Below are 19121 nucleotides of genomic sequence, written 5' to 3' on the forward strand. Positions count from 1 at the left end.
ACTAATGGTTGAGGGGAACACAGAGTCATTACCGTGTGGTGGTGTGAGAGTGACCACTAATGGTTGACCACTAACAGTTTAAGGGAGACAAACAGTCATTACCATCCAGCTATTATAAACAACAAAGATTTTACGCATAAACCTCCATAAGATATTTTCAAATGTGTAAAAAAAAATGTTGCAATTTAAAGACAGTTTTTACAAGGATGTGAGCTTTGTTGTCTGAAACAGAATCAATCAGTTAGAGAGGCTGTTGCTACAGACAGGATTGGCTTGTAGACTTCAGCCACCCTTCTGATGTATAAACCCATCCTGTCCTGGTAATCCTAGACAACCTTGAATGTTGACACTAAATAGATGAGTTTTAGTATATTGTTTCAAGTGAAATGAAGACTTAAGTGTTTAGTTCCACTGCTTCAACAGTGATCAATTTACAGAATGAGAGTAAGTTGTAGATTGCTAGGTTATAGAGGTAATATGGTCTAAAAGTGATTTAGGAAGCATTGTAGAGAAAATAGAAAACTATTTACTGATACTTACCGCAATAAATCGAAGTAAGATTTACCCTGTCACAGTATTTACTGATACTTACCACACTAAACCTAAGTAAGATTTACCTTGTCACAGTATTTACTGATACTTACCACACTAAACCTAAGTAAGATTTACCTTGTTACGATATTTACTGATACTTACCACACTAAACCTAAGTAAGATTTACCTTGTCACAATATACTTACCACACTAAACCTAAGTAAGATTTACCCTGTCACAGTATTTACTGATACTTACCACACTAAACCTAAGTAAGATTTACCTTGTTACGATATTTACTGATACTTACCACACTAAACCTAAGTAAGATTTACCTTGTCACAGTATTAACTGATACTTACCACACTAAACTAAGTAAGATTTACCTTGTCACAGTATACTTACCACACTAAACCTAAGTAAGATTTACCTTGTCACAGTATTAACTGATACTTACCACACTAAACCTAAGTAAGATTTACCTTGTCACAATATTTACTGATACTTACCACACTAAACCTAAGTAAGATTTACCTTGTCACAGTATTAACTGATACTTACCACACTAAACCTAAGTAAGATTTACCTTGTCACAGTATTTACTGATACTTACCACACTAAACCTAAGGTAAGATTTACCCTGTCACAGTATTAACTGATACTTACCACACTAAACCTAAGTAAGATTTAACTTGTCACAGTATTTACTGATACTTACCACACTAAACCTAAGTAAGATTTACCTTGTCACAGTATACTTACCACACTAAACCTAAATAAGATTTACCCTGTCACAGTATTAACTGATACTTACCACACTAAACCTAAGTAAGATTTACCTTGTCACGGTATTTACTGATACTTACCACACTAAAGCTAAGTAAGATTTACCTTGTCACAGTATTTACTGATACTTACCACACTAAACCTAAGTAAGATTTACCCTGTCACGGTATTTACTGATACTTACCACACTAAACCTAAGTAAGATTTACCTTGTCACAGTATACTTACCACACTAAACCTAAATAAGATTTACCTTGTCACAGTATTAACTGATACTTACCACACTAAAACCTAAAGTAAGATTACCCTTGATCACAGTATTTACTGATACTTACCGCACTAAACCTAAGTAAGATTTACCTTGTCACAGTATTTACTGATACTTACCACACTAAACCTAAGTAAAATTTACCTTGTCACAGTATACTTACCACACTAAACCTAAGTAAAATTTACCTTGCACAGTATACTTACCACACTAAAGCTAAGTAAGATTTACCTTGTCACAGTATACTTACCACACTAAAGCTAAGTAAGATTTACCTTGTCACAGTATACTTACCACACTAAACCTAAGTAAGATTTACCTTGTCACAGTATTTAACTGATACTTACCACACTAAACCTAAGTAAGAGATTTACCTTGTACGCAGTATTTACTGATACTTACCACACTAAACCTAAGGTAAGATTTACCTTGTCGCAGTATTTACTGATACTTACCACACTAAACCTAAGGTAAGATTTACCTTGTCGCAGTATTTACTGATACTTACCACACTAAACCTAAGGTAAGATTTACCTTGTCGCAGTATTTACTGATACTTACCACACTAAACCTAAGTAAGATTTACCTTGTCACAGTATTAACTGATACTTACCGCAGTCAACCTAAGTAAGATTTACCTTGTCACAATATTTACTGATACTTACCACACTAAACCTAAGCAAGATTTACCTTGTCACGGTATTTACTGGTACTTACCGCAGTAAACCTAAGTAAGATTTACCTTGTCACAATATTTACTGATACTTACCGCAGTAAACCTAAGTAAGATTTACCTTGTCACAGTATTTACTGATACTTACCACACTAAACCTAAGTAAGATTTACCTTGTCACAGTATTTACTGATACTTACCACACTAAACCTAAGTAAGATTTACCTTGTCACAGTATTTACTGATACTTACCACACTAAACCTAAGTAAGATTTACCTTGTCACAGTATACTTACCACACTAAACCTAAGTAAGATTTACCTTGTCACAGTATTTACTGATACTTACCGCAGTAAACCTAAGGTAAGATTTACCCTTGTCACAGTATTTACTGATACTTACCGCAGTAAACCTAAGTAAGATTTACCTTGTCATGGTATTTACTGATACTTACCACACTAAACCTAAGTACGATTTACCCTGTCACAGTATTAACTGATACTTACCACACTAAACCTAAGTAAGATTTACCTTGTCACAGTATTTACTGATACTTACCGTAGTAAACCTAAGTAATATTTCATCTGTTTTCATTATGACTGGAATTACTTAAGGATAAATAATGAAATTTAAAGAAAATGAAATACCTTGAACTAGTTAGGTACTTGTCAGTAATAAATTGGTATAATCAATTTGCCGATTTCATCAATAGTAGTAATGATGTGGCTATTGTTTTGCATTATATGCCATAAAAAATTGATATTTCTGTTTCAGTAGTAAAGAAATCTTGCTTATGTCACTTTGCTGGAATGAGTAATGATCCCCAATATCTGAATTGAATCCTTTGAAAAGTCTGAATAAATGAACCAGTATGTAAATTTCCATTTAAAAAGAGTCAATACAAAATCCGCAGTACAGAAATAACAACAACCTTAATCAATATTAGAACAAGGTGCAGGCTAACTCAAATATGTACTCAACTCACAAGGTTTACAAAAAAAATTAATGTAGAAAAACAGTTGTAATTACTGCATGTTAAGCTGACCGAATCCTGCGGCATTGATCCGGGTCCGCGGAATGCTTTAAGATCAGGGAGTTCTTTTGTTGACTGCATCATGCAGCTGGGAATAGTCTCTAATGATTGTGATTATGTTATGTCAGCTAGGGCGGTGAGGACCACCACTATTTAGCCTGGAGGTAAACTCGGTGATAATAATTATTGGATATCGGTGTCGGAAACAGAAACAGATACTCCTTATCAACAATAATAGACATTTATGTAGATTAAACATCGTAGTACATTACTAACATAAGGTCATTCATGTGATACTGGTAAAGGTCACGGAGCAGAATCAGCTAGAGTTTGAACTTATTAGTATCTATATAGGTATGAATATATTGGTGTACTTGTTGGTGTAATTATTGGTGTAATTGTTGGTGTAATTGTTGGTGTAATACTGGAGGACTGCTGGTTTATAAGGAAAGCATGCCTGGTAATCGACAACTCAGTATAAACAGACTGGGCACCTGCTTCCCGTTTATTCTATGGCTTGGCTTATGTTTTTCTCTTTTTCTGATCCAGACTTGAACTGGTGGATGGTATATATTTAGATGTATGTGCCTCTCAGATTGAGAAATTATAGATGTTTTTTTTTAGATTTCTTAATTAGTTTGATGAAATTAGCTTCAGCATGTCTACCTGAGTAATGTGATCAACAAACATTGGAAAATCTTCAACATATAGTACATGTATTTTGTGTTGGAATTTTTTCTGTGAAACTTGGATTTTAAATTGCATTTGGACTGTTGGCTATGAGAACATAGTGAGGCCGCCTACCTGATCAACCTGTGTCAGGCTCCTTGTGAAAGTGATACTAATTAAGAAAACTTGCAGATTGGTAAAGTGTCGCTGTCCTAATGTTGTGGTAGAAGACTTATAATTATTGAAAGCAATCAGTATCCACGGAAACTCAGCATCACTACCTCCCTGGAGATTAAAACTCTCTCATTTCAATATAGATTGCTGGAAGATATGTTTTAACCATCATCAGAAATAACGGAAATCTTACCAGAGATACATGGAATTTTACCAGTTTAGATCTGATAATCAGAAATAGTATTAAAATCGAAGTGTCAACTCTAGCTGGATAATTTTAGTTTTTGGAGAAACTTATCTTTTATGCATACCAATAGAGTGTTTGCAGCACACGGAATCAAATAATCTACATATATGTGTATCATTTCATGGAAGAATTTTTCATGTGTGGGAATGTAATGTATAGTGTTATTAATATTGTATGTGTCTACAGATGTTGGAAAGTTATCGTGAACTGTAGTAACAATGTCCTCTTCAATGGCCAGCCTGATTTGACTGTCTTTCTGTGCGGGTTAGCCTAATATCATCAGCCACAATCACCTTGTTTTACGAGGCTATATTGTGCGGGTTTATGTAACACCGAAGATATAAATTCCCTGGATCCATTGCCACTAGATTCTTACAGGAAACCATTATGAATACAGAGTCTCGGAAAATTAGTCAATTACACCATCAGTGTTCTGAATGTTCTGACACTCGGTCCAATTTATCAGCTATGATTTAGATTTTAACCTCATCTTTTCAAACAAGATACCATCATACTGTGTGCAAAATTTCAGAACATTTTTTATTGGTAACATCTACCACTGTTTTACAGAACATTTTACTCTGTTTTGACCTAAATTCTTCACATTTTTTTGCTATGAAGAAAATTATCACTTTTTATTAGAGATATTTCTTTAATGTTTTAGATATACGAAATGACAATGTTAACGCCAGGAGCTGATATCATACATTAAACTGAATTATGTCTATAATGCTAAAATGGTAGATGAAGGAGCTCGTCTGATTTCCTGTGATATGGTACAGAGCAGTATTTTGGTGTCTTTACTATGTTATTACACCGGAGTTAGACTGGCCAATGATGAGAAGATAATTTTCTTTGACAGTTTCATCGCTGGTTTGATGTGACTAACAGATGAAAGAAATTACAACCAGTGAATGTGTTCCATTTAGTGTATGTTATTCCCGAGAAGGAGTGAGTCCCCATTTAACGTGTGGGCTACAGGAGACAGTCCAGAGAGATGTAGCACCTATATTGGAACTGTATGTATGTTACAATGCTTTTAAAGATAAACACACAGTGATATCTCCCTACAGCAGGGTGCTGGAGATATATAGGTATGTGACCAAGCATGGAGGCACTGATAGAAAATAAATAGTAAGACTAGGTAATATCCAACCTGAACAGATGGATTTTTACAGGAAATGGTTTATAGGGAACTAGAGGATCGTGTAGCTGGAGAATGTTTAAAGCTCTCCGCTGAGATTCTCTATACAATGCATTTGTATTTATGATTGGTGAGGGGAAACTTTGGATTTCTGTGCATCACACACAGATTAAGTGATGAAAGGTAGGAGTCATATGGATGGACATCTTGTACATCTTCATGAGAGCTCACAATAGTGCAGGGCCATCAGACACCGAGCTGACTGTTAGCTCTGCTAGGGTTTATAACACCGATGTGACTGGACGGCAGACAAGCCTGCCAGGATATCGGGGTGGACGGGGGACAACTAAGGATTCCAGCCCCCGTATCTCCAGTCAAAATGGTTACCGCTGTGATAAAGATGTAGAAGGAATAAACAGGGAGAGATACAGGATATCTGGTACTGTGTTTGTACCATCCGAGGAAATGTCAAACGGTCAGCTCAACAGACCTACCACATCCTTGACCAGTCGTGTGATTCGTAGGTACCAAGGGGCACAAAGCCTCAATTTGGATTCTACTCCATCCTCTCCCGACTCTCCAGGAGATACTTGTGGATGTAGGATACCTGGAATGAGGTCGGACAGGGTTCACCCAGTTAGTGGTAATAACCAGAGTCCAGCCAGGGTCAGTTTTCAGGACCCTTCTCGGTTAACGGTGCGCCACAATGACCAGCGATCTTCCCACGACCAGAGGAGGTACAGGAGGGCGGAAACTGTTTGTACTGCCCGACCCCACACTATGGCCGACTACAGTCAATACTCGGAGTATCTGTACTATTACCAGACACTTCCACGGCATCAGTCTCGAGGGGTGAGTCTTTACAATATAGCCAAACAGGGGATTCATAGGGGTAGTATTAGGGGCGGAGGGGCTAAATGATCAGGGCTTGTTGGAAATATAAAACGCAAGGGTACATTATGTGCTTGAGGGTATATGGGTAAGGTGTGGGCTGGCAGGGATGTTTACAATAAAAGGGTGTAGGCTTGTGGTCAGTGGGAGGGGTATCTACATAAAGAAGGAAGAATTGTAAGGGTGTAGTGTGGGTAGGGTGTTTACATTAACAGGAAGTGTATAGGGGGGTGTTGTAATGTATTAACAGGGATATGGTGTGGGCATGGGTGGGGGATGGTTTACACTCAATTACGGGAGTAATCGTTCAGTGTCAACTCTAATCAATGTGTGTTAGAACATTAGCTTGTATTAATATGGAGCATTAATAGTTATCATTGTCTAAAAATGTGTTGATTTGTTATTATACAGAGGAGGAATTTATAGAGGGAATGAGATGACAATTACACTATTATCTACAGGGCCATGGTGCCTTAACATTGAATATTAGACTGGTGTGTGTAAAATTACACTGAATGATATAAAATTACACCGATAGATAGAAAATTACACTGAATGATATAAAATTACACCGATAGATAGAAAATTACACTGAATGATAGAAAATTGCACTGAATGATATAAAATTACACTGAATGATATAAAATTACTCTGAATGATTTAAAATTACACTGAATGATAGAAAATTACACTGAATGATTTAAAATTACACTGAATGATATAAAATTGCACTGAATGATATGAAATTACACTGAATATATATATACATTGTACTGAATAATAGACTGGAGGGGGAGGGGGGGGGGGGTTATACAATTACACTGAATAATAGACTAGGGGGATGTAAACTTTCATTGCATAGACTTGGGGGTTTGGGATACAGAGGTGGAGGGGTTACTAGAGGTAGGGGGGCGGGGGGGGGGGGGGGGGGGGGGGGGGACTATATGATTTATCACTGTAACCCATGTTACTAATACAGTACAGGGAGGGGAGGGGACTACAGGATTTAACACTGTAACCCATGTTACTAATACAGTACAGGGGAGGGGAGGGGACTATAGGATTTAACACTGTAACCCATGTTACTACTAGAGTACAGGGGAGGGGACTACAGGATTTAACACTGTAACCCATGTTACTACTAGAGTACAGGGGAGGGGAGGGGACTACAGGATTTAACACTGTAACCCATGTTACTACTAGAGTACAGGGGAGGGAGGGGACTACAGGATTTAACACTGTAACCCATGTTACTACTAGAGTACAGGGGAGGGGGGACTACAGGATTTAACACTGTAACCCATGTTACTACTAGAGTACAGGGGGGGGGGGGACTACAGGATTTAACACTGTAACCCATGTTACTACTAGAGTACAGGGGAGGGGACTATAGGATTTAACACTGTAACCCATGTTACTACTAGAGTACAGGGGGGGGGGGACTATAGGATTTAACACTGTAACCCATGTTACTACTAGAGTACAGGGGAGGGGAGGGGACTACAGGATTTAACACTGTAACCCATGTTACTACTAGAGTACAGGGGAGGGAGGGGACTATAGGATTTAACACTGTAACCCATGTTACTACTAGAGTACAGGGGAGGGAGGGGACTATAGGATTTAACACTGTAACCCATGTTACTACTAGAGTACAGGGGAGGGAGGGGACTACAGGATTTAACACTGTAACCCATGTTACTACTAGAGTACAGGGGAGGGGAGGGGACTACAGGATTTAACACTGTAACCCATGTTACTACTAGAGTACAGGGGAGGGGACTACAGGATTTAACACTGTAACCCATGTTACTGCAATATATCCGAACCAATACTGGATGGAAAGCTGCCAAGCTGGGTTGGGTGACAAGTAGAGAATTACCAAGTTTGTGTTTTACAAATGACTTGGCAATCTAACCTATAACAGGGTGGGTATGATGGATCTACAACCTGGCTGTACTTCCTCCATCATATTTATATACATTTTACTACAGAACAAACCCTATAAATAATACAAGTGATAAGATAACATTAATGTTCTTATAGTTATTACCTCAAAGCTCTGTCAACTTAATAAAGTCCATAGTTATATATAAATATATATGCTTTTATAGATGTTTGCAGATGTTTTCAAAAATTATTTTTGTAAGAAAATCAAAATTGTTATTTTTCAACTTCAGTATCATTAGAATTTTAATCTAAAATTAGACTTGTAATTTTCACTCCCCTCTAGGATACACTGCAAACCAAACATTGAAGAGTATCGTAGTAGAGTATCGGAGAAAAGCCAAAGTCTAGTTTTAATTAGATTAATTAGAATATCTCCAATTTAACTCAACAGAAGTAAGCAGTTGTTAAATGTTTCAGTTTCTTGTCAAAAATGTTACTTGAAGTTTAAAACAGATATTAAGTTTTAATTATTTGAGGCAAATCTATCTAATTGAAAATATTGAAAACTTCTAACATTTCATATAAATATATTTAATATTAAATCCACTGATTATGTTTGTTTGTTTGTTTTTTTAATTCAAAACTGTCATATAGCCATGATCATTTGATAATGATCTTGGAATGACTTGGAACACACCCCACCCCACCCCCAACCCACCTCACCCCCATGAAACAATTGGACATTCCGAACTGAGAGGAACATGTGCACTTAGAAAGCATGGCATGTATCTAGGCAACATATACACAATTTATATAGCTTGTCAGCTGTGATGTCGGAAATAGCTGTAGGTTAGGATGGTGAGACAAGTATCTAGGCTCCTGGGTACTCAACTATCACTACAATGTTCATTTTGTTTATTGTACTGTTGTTATGCTAAAAATGCAGGCTGTTTGTCTAAGTAGTGTGCCTGCTAACTTTGTTATAAGAATGTGCTCTAACTAACATTTACATGTGTTTAACTATGTAATACAGGTGTGTCATCTGTTAACAGTGTCAAATATGCATTTTTTCACCTGTGAAACATATGATTCAGGTGTTTCACTGGTTAAATATGTCATACAGATGTTTCACTTGTTTAACTTAATATATAAGTGCCCACCTATTATTAGTCTGTGATACAGCTGTTTCACCTGTTAAACCTGTTATCAAGGTGTTTCATTTCACCTGTTAAACCTGTCATCAAGGTGTTTCATTTCACCTGTTAAACCTCTCATCAAGGTGTTTCATTTCACCTGTTACACCTGTCACACAGCTGTTTCACCTGTTAAACCTATCATCAAGGTGTTTCATTTCACCTGTTAAACCTGTCATCAAGGTGTTTCATTTCACCTGTTAAACCTGTCATCAAGGTGTTTCTTTTCACCTGTTACACCTGTCACACAGCTGTTTCACCTGTTAAAGCTATCATCAAGGTGTTTCATTTCACCTGTTATAACTATCATCAAGGTGTTTCATTTCACCTGTTAAAGCTATCATCAAGGTGTTTCATTTCAATTGTTAAACCTGTCACACAGCTGTTTCACCTGTTAAACCTGTCACACAGCTGTTTCACCTGTTAAACCTGTCACACATCTGTTTCACCTGTTAAACCTGTCACACATCTGTTTCACCTGTTAAACCTGTCACACATCTGTTTCACCTGTTAAACCTGTCACATATCTGTTTCACCTGTTAAACCTGTCACACAGTTGTTTCACCTGTTAAACCTGTCACACATCTGTTTCACCTGTTAAACCTGTCACACATCTGTTTCACCTGTTAAACCTGTCACACAACTGTTTCACCTGTTAAACCTGTCACACAGCTGTTTCACCTGTTAAACCTGTCACACAGTTGTTTCACCTGTTAAACCTGTCACACATCTGTTTCACCTGTTAAACCTGTCACACAGCTGTTTCACCTGTTTAACTAGTTATACAGGTATTTCACCTATTTCTTAAACTTGTCATGTAGGTTTTTCACCTGATGAACTTTTCATACAATTGTCTCACTTGTTAAAATGGTTATACACTTGTTATACCTCAACAATAAAGAAGTTGGGGGTTGGGGGATGGGGGCTATCACTCCGTCCATCCCTCCATCTGTTGGTCTGTCCATCCTCACTCAACATCCTTGTGGGGTGTATTCAATGATTCATTGGATCAAAATTTCTCTGTTGCCTATAGAAGATGAAATTTAGGGATAATTTTGTTTTCTACCCATAATTCATCATTAAATCTCACTGCACATGTGCTTTTATAGCAATGGAATGAATGGTAATTAAAAAAGATTTTGAAATTCCAATCGATCTGTGAGTTGCACCCCTCAAATTCAGACAAAACACTACACAACACAAGTTAATCTCGTCAATTTCGGACATTTCATTCCATCACTAAAAAACACATTCACAATGAGATTTAATGGTGAATTATCGGTAGAAAACAAAACTATTTTAAATTTCATCTCTTATAGGCGACAGATATTTTGATCCAATGAATCGCTGAAGCACTCAAGGATAAGGGGGGAGGGGGGCGTAACCTGGAATATAGTTGCATTGTAGTATTGACATGTCAACATGCCTTACATGTAACATGACTTTAAATATTTTTGCCATATTTTGGGGTTTAAAATCATCTTAGATTTTGAGATAAAAAAAACTTTATTGCTTCTCAAGTTGGTTTACAAATTAGTTTACAGCCAAATTGAATGAATCCTATAATATATCAGATGTGTTTTCCTCTTGCTGTTCAGAAAGAGTGATTTTTGTGGTAAAGATGACATATATTTCGGTGAATTTTGAGAATTATTGATTTGTGAAATTTGATATTTGTTTGGCAATGCATCAATACTTACACATGAGTATGATTTATACAGGGTGTTTCCATAATATTATATGGAGGATTTTTGGTTGATTTTGGAAAATATTCTGAAATTTTTGTGATTTTGTGACATATGTGTAATTCTTGTTCAAACTTGGTCAACAGTGTAACTTATAAATGTCTATTAAGACACCAGGTGTTTCCAAAACTGTTACTATGGAAACATAATGAAGACTCGTGTTTGGTCAAAATTGAAACAGTCCAGTTAAGCTGAAAATTGGCAAAGATTTTGAGGGATTAGTAAATGCAATGTTATTATTTTCAAAACGATTGATATAATTTGGTTGCCATGGTAAATTCTGTAATACATGTAAGACATATCTTGTCTAGACTGCTCCTCCAAACTTGTTTAACCAATCTCAATGAAACTATACATAGGAATGTTAGGGACCATGTGAAGATGTGCTTGTGGGTTTCTTTTTTGGGGGATGGTGGGGGTTTTGGTTGTCATGATAACCAGGTCACTATACATAGGTTCTGTGTAATGGCAAAATTAATTAACGCATCTGTCCTTTGATCAATTTTGTCCAAACATGGTCAAGTGGTGTAACTTATTAATGTCGAATATCTAAGATATCAGGTGTTACCACAACCATTAGTAAGGAAATATAATGGAAGCTTATGATTGGTCAAAATTCAGATATTGTCTCATGAAGCTGAAAGTTGGTACATGTACCGGGGTATATCAGTGTTTTAAGGGGATAGCATTCAATGATGCTGTTTTCAAAAACAAAGATGTCATTTGGTTGCCTTGGTTGCAGATGAGGGGGTAGCAGGATTATTAGTTAGCCATTGGCTAAAAGTTCTAGTTTCACTTGTTAAAATGGTCAAACAGGTATTTTACCTGTGTAACAAGTGATTCAGGTGTTTCACTTGTTAAAACCTTTGATAAAGCTGTTTCAACTATTGAGCCAGTGAAAAAGGCATACTTTTCACCTGTTAATCCTGGCATACAGGTGTTTCACCTGTTAAACCTGCTATATAGGTGTTTTAGCTGTTAAACCTGCTATACAGGTGTTTCATCTGTTAAACCTGCTATACAGGTGTTTCACCTGTTAAACCTGCTATACAGGTGTTTCACCTGTTAAACTTGCTATACAGGTGTTTCAGCTGTTAAAACTGCTATACAGGTGTTTCACCTGTTAAACTTGCTATACAGGTGTTTCAGCTGTTAAACCTGCTATACAGGTGTTTTAGCTGTTAAACCTGCTATACAGGTGTTTTAGCTGTTAAACCTGCTATACAGGTGTTTCACCTGTTAAACTTGCTATACAGGTGTTTCAGCTGTTAAACCTGCTATACAGGTGTTTCAGCCGTTAAACCTTTCTTACCAGTGTTTCATGTGTTAAACCTGCTATACAAGTGTTTCACCTGTTAAACTTGCTATACAGGTGTTTCAGCTGTTAAACCTGCTATACAGGTGTTTCAGCTGTTAAACCTTTCTTACCAGTGTTTCATGTGTTAAACCTTTCTTACCAGTATTTCATGTGTTAAACCTATCATACAGGTGTTTCACTTGTTTCACATTCACACTTGTGCTTGTCATTCTAATATAGTAATTATCTTTTTAATTAGTTGATTGTATTTAATCTTTAATTTTCTTCTACAAAACAACTACGGTAAGTAACCAGGGAGTTAAAACAATTATTATTTTTTGATGAAGTTAGAAAGTCAGACTTCCAGCCATACAACAGAAATTTGTAGTACAGTGTAATTTCAATCGGTGAAAATTCTCTAGAACCAACAATTGGCTGGCATAGAACCAGGAAGTGCTTTAGGATGCGTGAATAATTCAGTTTCTAAATCAAGTCTATACAGGACACATACATGTTCCCTAAAGATATGTTAAATTGAAATATCAGACTTAGAAAAAACAATTAATTGCAAAATCTAAATAGGAGTAAAACACAAGTGGAATAAAATTTTAATCAATTTAAAAATTGATAGCTTCCAGTAAAATTGTTTAAGAAAAAGTCAGACATTCATTGTAGTTTTAAGTCCAAAGGAGGATTGCACAGCAGCAAATTGTTGTGTTGATACTCTGAACTTTCTGCACACATAATATGACGAAAGTTAATTACATGCAACTGTCTCCATGAAATTTGTGCAAATGGTATGAAGAGGTAATTCAATTTAACACAGTAAAATTAATTAATGATGACCCGTTACCGAATCCAATTTAAATTCTTTGGGGATAATTACTGTTGATGTTTTGGCGCAGAGTCTAAAAAACCATGAGGGTTTTCAAAGACAGTTTTGTAATTATCTTTAAGCTTCAGTTTCTCTAAGGAACATATAGCCAATTTGTTCTAGTCTCAGAAATTTGGATTTGTCTGCAATATGTATCAGGTAAATCCATATGGATCCTAAATATAGGTTGCATCACCCCATTATCAGTTTTTACAGTTCCCCAATTATCAATAATTTCCCTTGTAGATCCCCCATTATCAATAACCCTTTGAACAGTTCCCTCATTTTCAATATTTTAACCTTTGTAGAATATTACCCCATTTTCAATAACCCTTTGGAGAATTATTGCCCCATTATCAATAGCCCTTTGTAGAATATTACCCCATTATCAATAGCCCTTTGTAGAATATAACTCCATTATCAATAACACTTTGTAGAACATTACCCTATTATCAATAGCCCTTTGTAGAATATAACCCCATCATTAGTAACCCTTTTATAGATTTATTGAATTAATAATATGAGCATAAGACCAGACTAATACAATTAACTCAGTTATCAGAATCGTTGAGCTTGGAAAATATTAAAGTGAAATTGGTCGCTTTACCAATGTAAGAATGAATATGGAAGTGTGGATTATAAACCTACAGAGATATGTAAAGTAAGTTGCTGAGATTGTAGAGGTCAGTAAACCCTGCTGATCTTGTGTATAGGTCTGAGCTCCAAAGTGATTCTCTTAGGAATCTTGAATAATCACTCAACAGGATACTTCTGGATAAAGTAGGATTAGATCTGTGGCTTCAGGTGTGGCTTAACTTCAGATGGAAAGATTGCCAGAAGGAAAAATATATCATACCGACCTTTCCATCTAAAAAATCTACTCTGTCACTCATAAGTCAAGAAAAAGAAAATGTAACATTTTGATAAATCATCTATTATAAAAACTTCTGTTTTTTTGTTTTACAAAACATGATGGAATGACATAGGGATATGTTATAGACATAGAAGTAGTCTCCCTTGACACAAGTAAAAAAACATCCCCTGATATAGTAAACAGTCTCACTTGATTAAACAACATAGACATGCTTGGTTTCCCTGGATTTTGGGACCTAGAAGTTCCCTTTATGAAAATGTAGAGATAGTCTAACTTGATAACGTTGCAGAGAAATCACCTCTCTCCTATCAAAGAGACATTGGAAAAGTCTCCCTTCGTGTAAATTGAGAAATTGTCTCCTTGGTATAGAGCAACTTGGAAATTGTCTCCCCTGGTAAAGTGACATAGACAGGACATACATGTATGAATAGTATTTCTCGACAAAATGATATAGAAATAGTCTTTTTTTGATAGAAGGATATGGAAATAGTCTTTTTTGTTAGAAGGGTATAGAAATAGTCTTTCTTGACAAAATGATATAGAAATAGTCTTTTTTTGATAGAAGGATATGGAAATAGTCTTTTTTGATAGAAGGGTTTAGAAATAGTATTTCTTGATAGAAGGGTATAGAAATAGTCTTTCTTGATAGGATATAGATATAGTCTTTCTTGATAGAAGGGTATAGAAATAGTATTTCTTGATAGAAGGACATAGAAATAGTCTTTCTTGATAGAAGGGTATAGAAATAGTCTTTTTTTGATAGAAGGATATGGAAATAGTCTTTTTTGATAGAAGGGTTTAGAAATAGTATTTCTTGATAGAAGGACATAGAAATAGTCTTTCTTGATAGAAGGACATAGAAATAGTCTTTCTTGATAGAAGGAAATATTTTCCATGACATAGAGACAAAGAAAATACATTAGTTGAAAGAAACTTATAAAAACTTATAAAATTAGAGAGAAATATACAATGGAATCAAAGTGAAAACACTCATATATATATATAATTATTATATAATTTATCTATGTTATAATATATATATAATATCAAAGGAAATGGATCGTTACTGATGTAATAAATACCAATCCTAATTCTCCATTCCTAAAGACAGAGACATTCAGCGAAGTTAATATTTTGGCAGAAGCATGTACATATGTATGTATCCTTATTCCATAATTAACATGTTAATATCAAATATTAATTAAGCATTATATTTCTAGTTTGAGAATGAAATGTCACCATCCTCTAAGTTCGAAATATTGATCTGTCTAAAACAACGAGGCTGTACATTAGTGCATGTACAGGAATATCAAGTACTTAAAATGTCACATCCTCATAAACTACAGGGAGGCTGCCGTTGGATCGCTGTACCGACTATATAGGGACCAGGTGATAAAAGTCAGTAATCCTGTTTAATGTGTTAAGTGTGTTAACCTCAGTTTTACATTGTGATTTTAAGATAGAATTTTATGCAATATGATGCGTTTAAGATTCAATTTACATTCAACTTTCCAGCAGAAATTCATTCATTCATCAATACTGATTTAATGCTATCATCAACAGAACAATTTGAGTACACCCTGACTGGTTTGGGTCGAATTGAAGTGTTACTTGGCTTTCAATTTTCTTTTATTCATTTTATCTTGACTTTTGATATGTCTGTCAAAACCAGACAAGAGTTGAATGACTTATACCTCTCACAGTCATCTGTAAATTCTGTTCTTCGTTGGAGATCTGTTTGAAATCTTGTAGACTTTATAAACATGATATGTAATCGTGTTTTCCTGAGTGTCATTTGAATGAAGAGTTAAAGCCCTTTGTTTACTGGGTGATCTCTCCTAGGATCTGTTATAATGACATGTTGTAATATGTTTCCTTAAGCAGCCAAGGCTTGAGAATTCAAAAATAAAAATATCTAGCGCTTATTTCATTAAAATTTCAGCTGAAATAAAAATTTTCATTTAAGCCCAAGATCTGAATGTATACCCCTTAAGGAATAAGCAAGAGGTTGGAAATTCGAAAAAGGCATGTTTATGTATGAGAGTATCTAAGGCCTTAGAACACAGAATTATTAGAAGTGTCATCGCAAGATCTGTAGCCTAGATGTGGCAGAGTTCAGTCTCCTCAAGCTTATCTGAATGGCAGTTTGGTAGATTACATAGAGAATGAAAAAAAAAAAAAACCCAATTAATTCTAAAAATCCTGAAATGATCCATTGAAACTGGATACATGTTGATGAGCTATGTGATAAATATAGATATATAGCATGTAAGAGATCAGATTTGTTGATATGTGATGCATGCTGGGAAATTCTCATTATACTCTATCATCAGTGCCTCAAGCTTATGTCACTGCATAAAGGTCTCAACTATATATCATACCTTAGTTTTTAAGTATGAAAAAGTTTTGCTTGATGCCAAGATTTATATGATCATTATTGATACATGTAGGCGGTATTTGTCTGAGCTCATCAATAAATACATACATGTGACTGTGGCCCACGGCATATCAAAAATATTGAAATTTGACAAAATACAAGAGAATTATTCATAAAATCAAGAAAGTTAATGTAATATGGAATTTATGAAACATGTTTGAAATTTGATATATCACAAGTCTTTAGGTGAGAGACATCAAATTATCTCATGAGTTTCATATAATGAGTATGACACAAGTGTACAATTCTATTTATCACATAGCTCATCATATTCATAAGAAAATAAGGAAAAACTCTCTGATTTATTTCCCTATAAGACTGCCTAAATTCCAGTTTTATTTTTAAATGTTAGTGTAATGCCACTTAAACAATAATTTGTTTATAATGTCCAAATAGTGTTATCAAACATTTATCTAAAAAACAATATTATTGTCATGACCTTATAACATAACAGAACATGCCATGTGCTATTTATATTAATTTATAGTAAATACAATTTTGTCTGTATGGACACTTGTAGTATGGACACTATGAGTGCCAGCAACATAGGCACTAGTCAATATATATGGACACTAGTCAATATGGACACTTATCAGTATGGACACTAGTCAATATGGACACTTATCAGTATGGACACTAGTCAGTGTGGACACTAGTCAGTATGGACACTAGTCAGTGTGGACACTAGTCAGTGTGGACATTAAATGGACAATAGTCAGTATGGACATTTAAAATTATTGACTTCAGTTGCACACATAGGAAGATACTTTAAACCACACAGTAGGATAGGAAGTATTTATTAGAATAATACAGGAGTAACACTTCATTTTCTCAAAAGTTCCTTCAAAATTAGCACATCTCAAAGACTTTCCTTTAATTATTGATACAGAAGTTGTCATTACCATAAAGAACATTTCAGTTCATTAACGTGAATGTAATTAGTGTGTAGTTACCTATGTTAACAGACAGTCCTGTTAACACTGCATTGTATGTAGACTCACTCTATAGTTAAAGGGAGATAACTCATTTTATTGTCTACAGACATGGTATATAAATCTGGTGGTGTCATCACAACAGCTAGTTAAGCTTCCTTCTCACTAAAATAGAGGAATGTCTGGTGTGGGTTTTATTCTGCAGGAAAAAGCAATAATGTGTTTCCTGTGTTCCTCCTGGAACCGATCATCTTAGTTATCCTGAAAAAAACGGCAATAGTAGGTTCCATACTACTAAAACCCTATTAACAGTCAATACGGTGAGGCAATTTAGTGAATTTATGTCCGTCTATCCATTTATTAACGGTATTAACTACAACTGGCCATCAAGTTTGACGAGAATTTCCTGGAAACTAACTGAATCTCTGTATTAAAAGTTACTGTTTCTAGGTTTCTGAGATAAAATCATTGAAAGACTAGTTCAAGGTTAAAATCATGTACACTATGTATGGTTGAAAGCTCATAATAGTGTATAAAATTGAAATAAAGTTCTGATCAATTTAGGACAAAAAGCTGTTTTAAGAAAGCTTTATATTTAAAAGAAAATTTAATCCATACACGTTTCTTGCCCAGTTAATATGTTAAAACCATCATGATATCTGATTTCACATTTACTTTGATTATTATTATATTTTTTTTTATTTTATGAAATGAACTTGATCCATTTATATGTTTATATGTTAAAACCATCATGATATCTGATTTCACATTTACTTTGAATATTATTATATTTTTTTAATTTTTAGACCACCATCTAAAGCTGAGCTATTCAAATTACCCTACATCTGTGGTGGTTAAACAATCCTTATTGCTTTTTTTGGAAAAGTACTGGTGAGATTATATATATACATCTCATACTTCATATTTAGATTTTTCTTGTGCTTGTTTAATTTAGAGTCTGATTGCAAAAACAAAATGGCCATCTTGGATTCTGAGAGTTGAAGTTTGTTAACATTATTTCTTGAAAAGTACTGGATGGATATTTCTCAAACCCCATATGTAGGTTCCTCTTGAATCCTAGTTGTGCCCCATTTAATTTTCAGTCTGATAGGGGGAAAAATGACTGACAGAAAGCCATTTTGAATTCCGACAGTTGAAGTTTGTTATTGGTTTTTCATGAAAAGTACTGAAAAGATAGTTCTCAAACTTCACATGTAGGTTCCATTGGTCCTTGGTTGTGCCCATGTAAGTTTGAATCTGATAGGGGAAAAAATACCAGAGAAGCCGCCATTTTGGATTTTGACAGTTGAAATTTGTTATAAATACATTGAAAATTTGTCTTGGATCTCCCTTAGACTTCATATTGTAGGTCCCCCCTGTTATTATATGATTCAGAGGAAGTGAGAAAAGAGAGAAAAGTAGAGAAAACATCATTCTTTCACAGGACTGATAAAGATCAT

At 35.1% G+C, this 19121-nt stretch overlaps 1 protein-coding gene across 8 annotated transcripts in view; it reads left to right on the forward strand.

The window, feature by feature from the left end:
- Nucleotides 1-19121, forward strand: part of LOC117336510 (liprin-beta-1-like) — a 169060-nt gene that overhangs the window by 54497 nt on the left and 95442 nt on the right. For 7 of the 8 annotated variants that reach the window (XR_004534639.1, XM_033897110.1, XM_033897112.1 and 4 more), the window contains exon 1: nt 5712-6380. The exons of the other annotated variant lie outside the window; for it this stretch is intronic. Coding sequence is in view for 6 of the 7 variants with exons in the window: in XM_033897110.1 (XP_033753001.1) it covers nt 5727-6380 (654 nt within the window). In the remaining variant the exon portion in view is untranslated. Of the gene's footprint in view, nt 1-5711; nt 6381-19121 lie in introns of those variants that run through there. 8 annotated transcript variants of the gene reach the window in all.

This window comes from Pecten maximus, chromosome 10 (assembly GCF_902652985.1).
Source record: "Pecten maximus chromosome 10, xPecMax1.1, whole genome shotgun sequence".
Classification (NCBI taxonomy): Eukaryota; Metazoa; Mollusca; class Bivalvia; order Pectinida; family Pectinidae; genus Pecten; species Pecten maximus.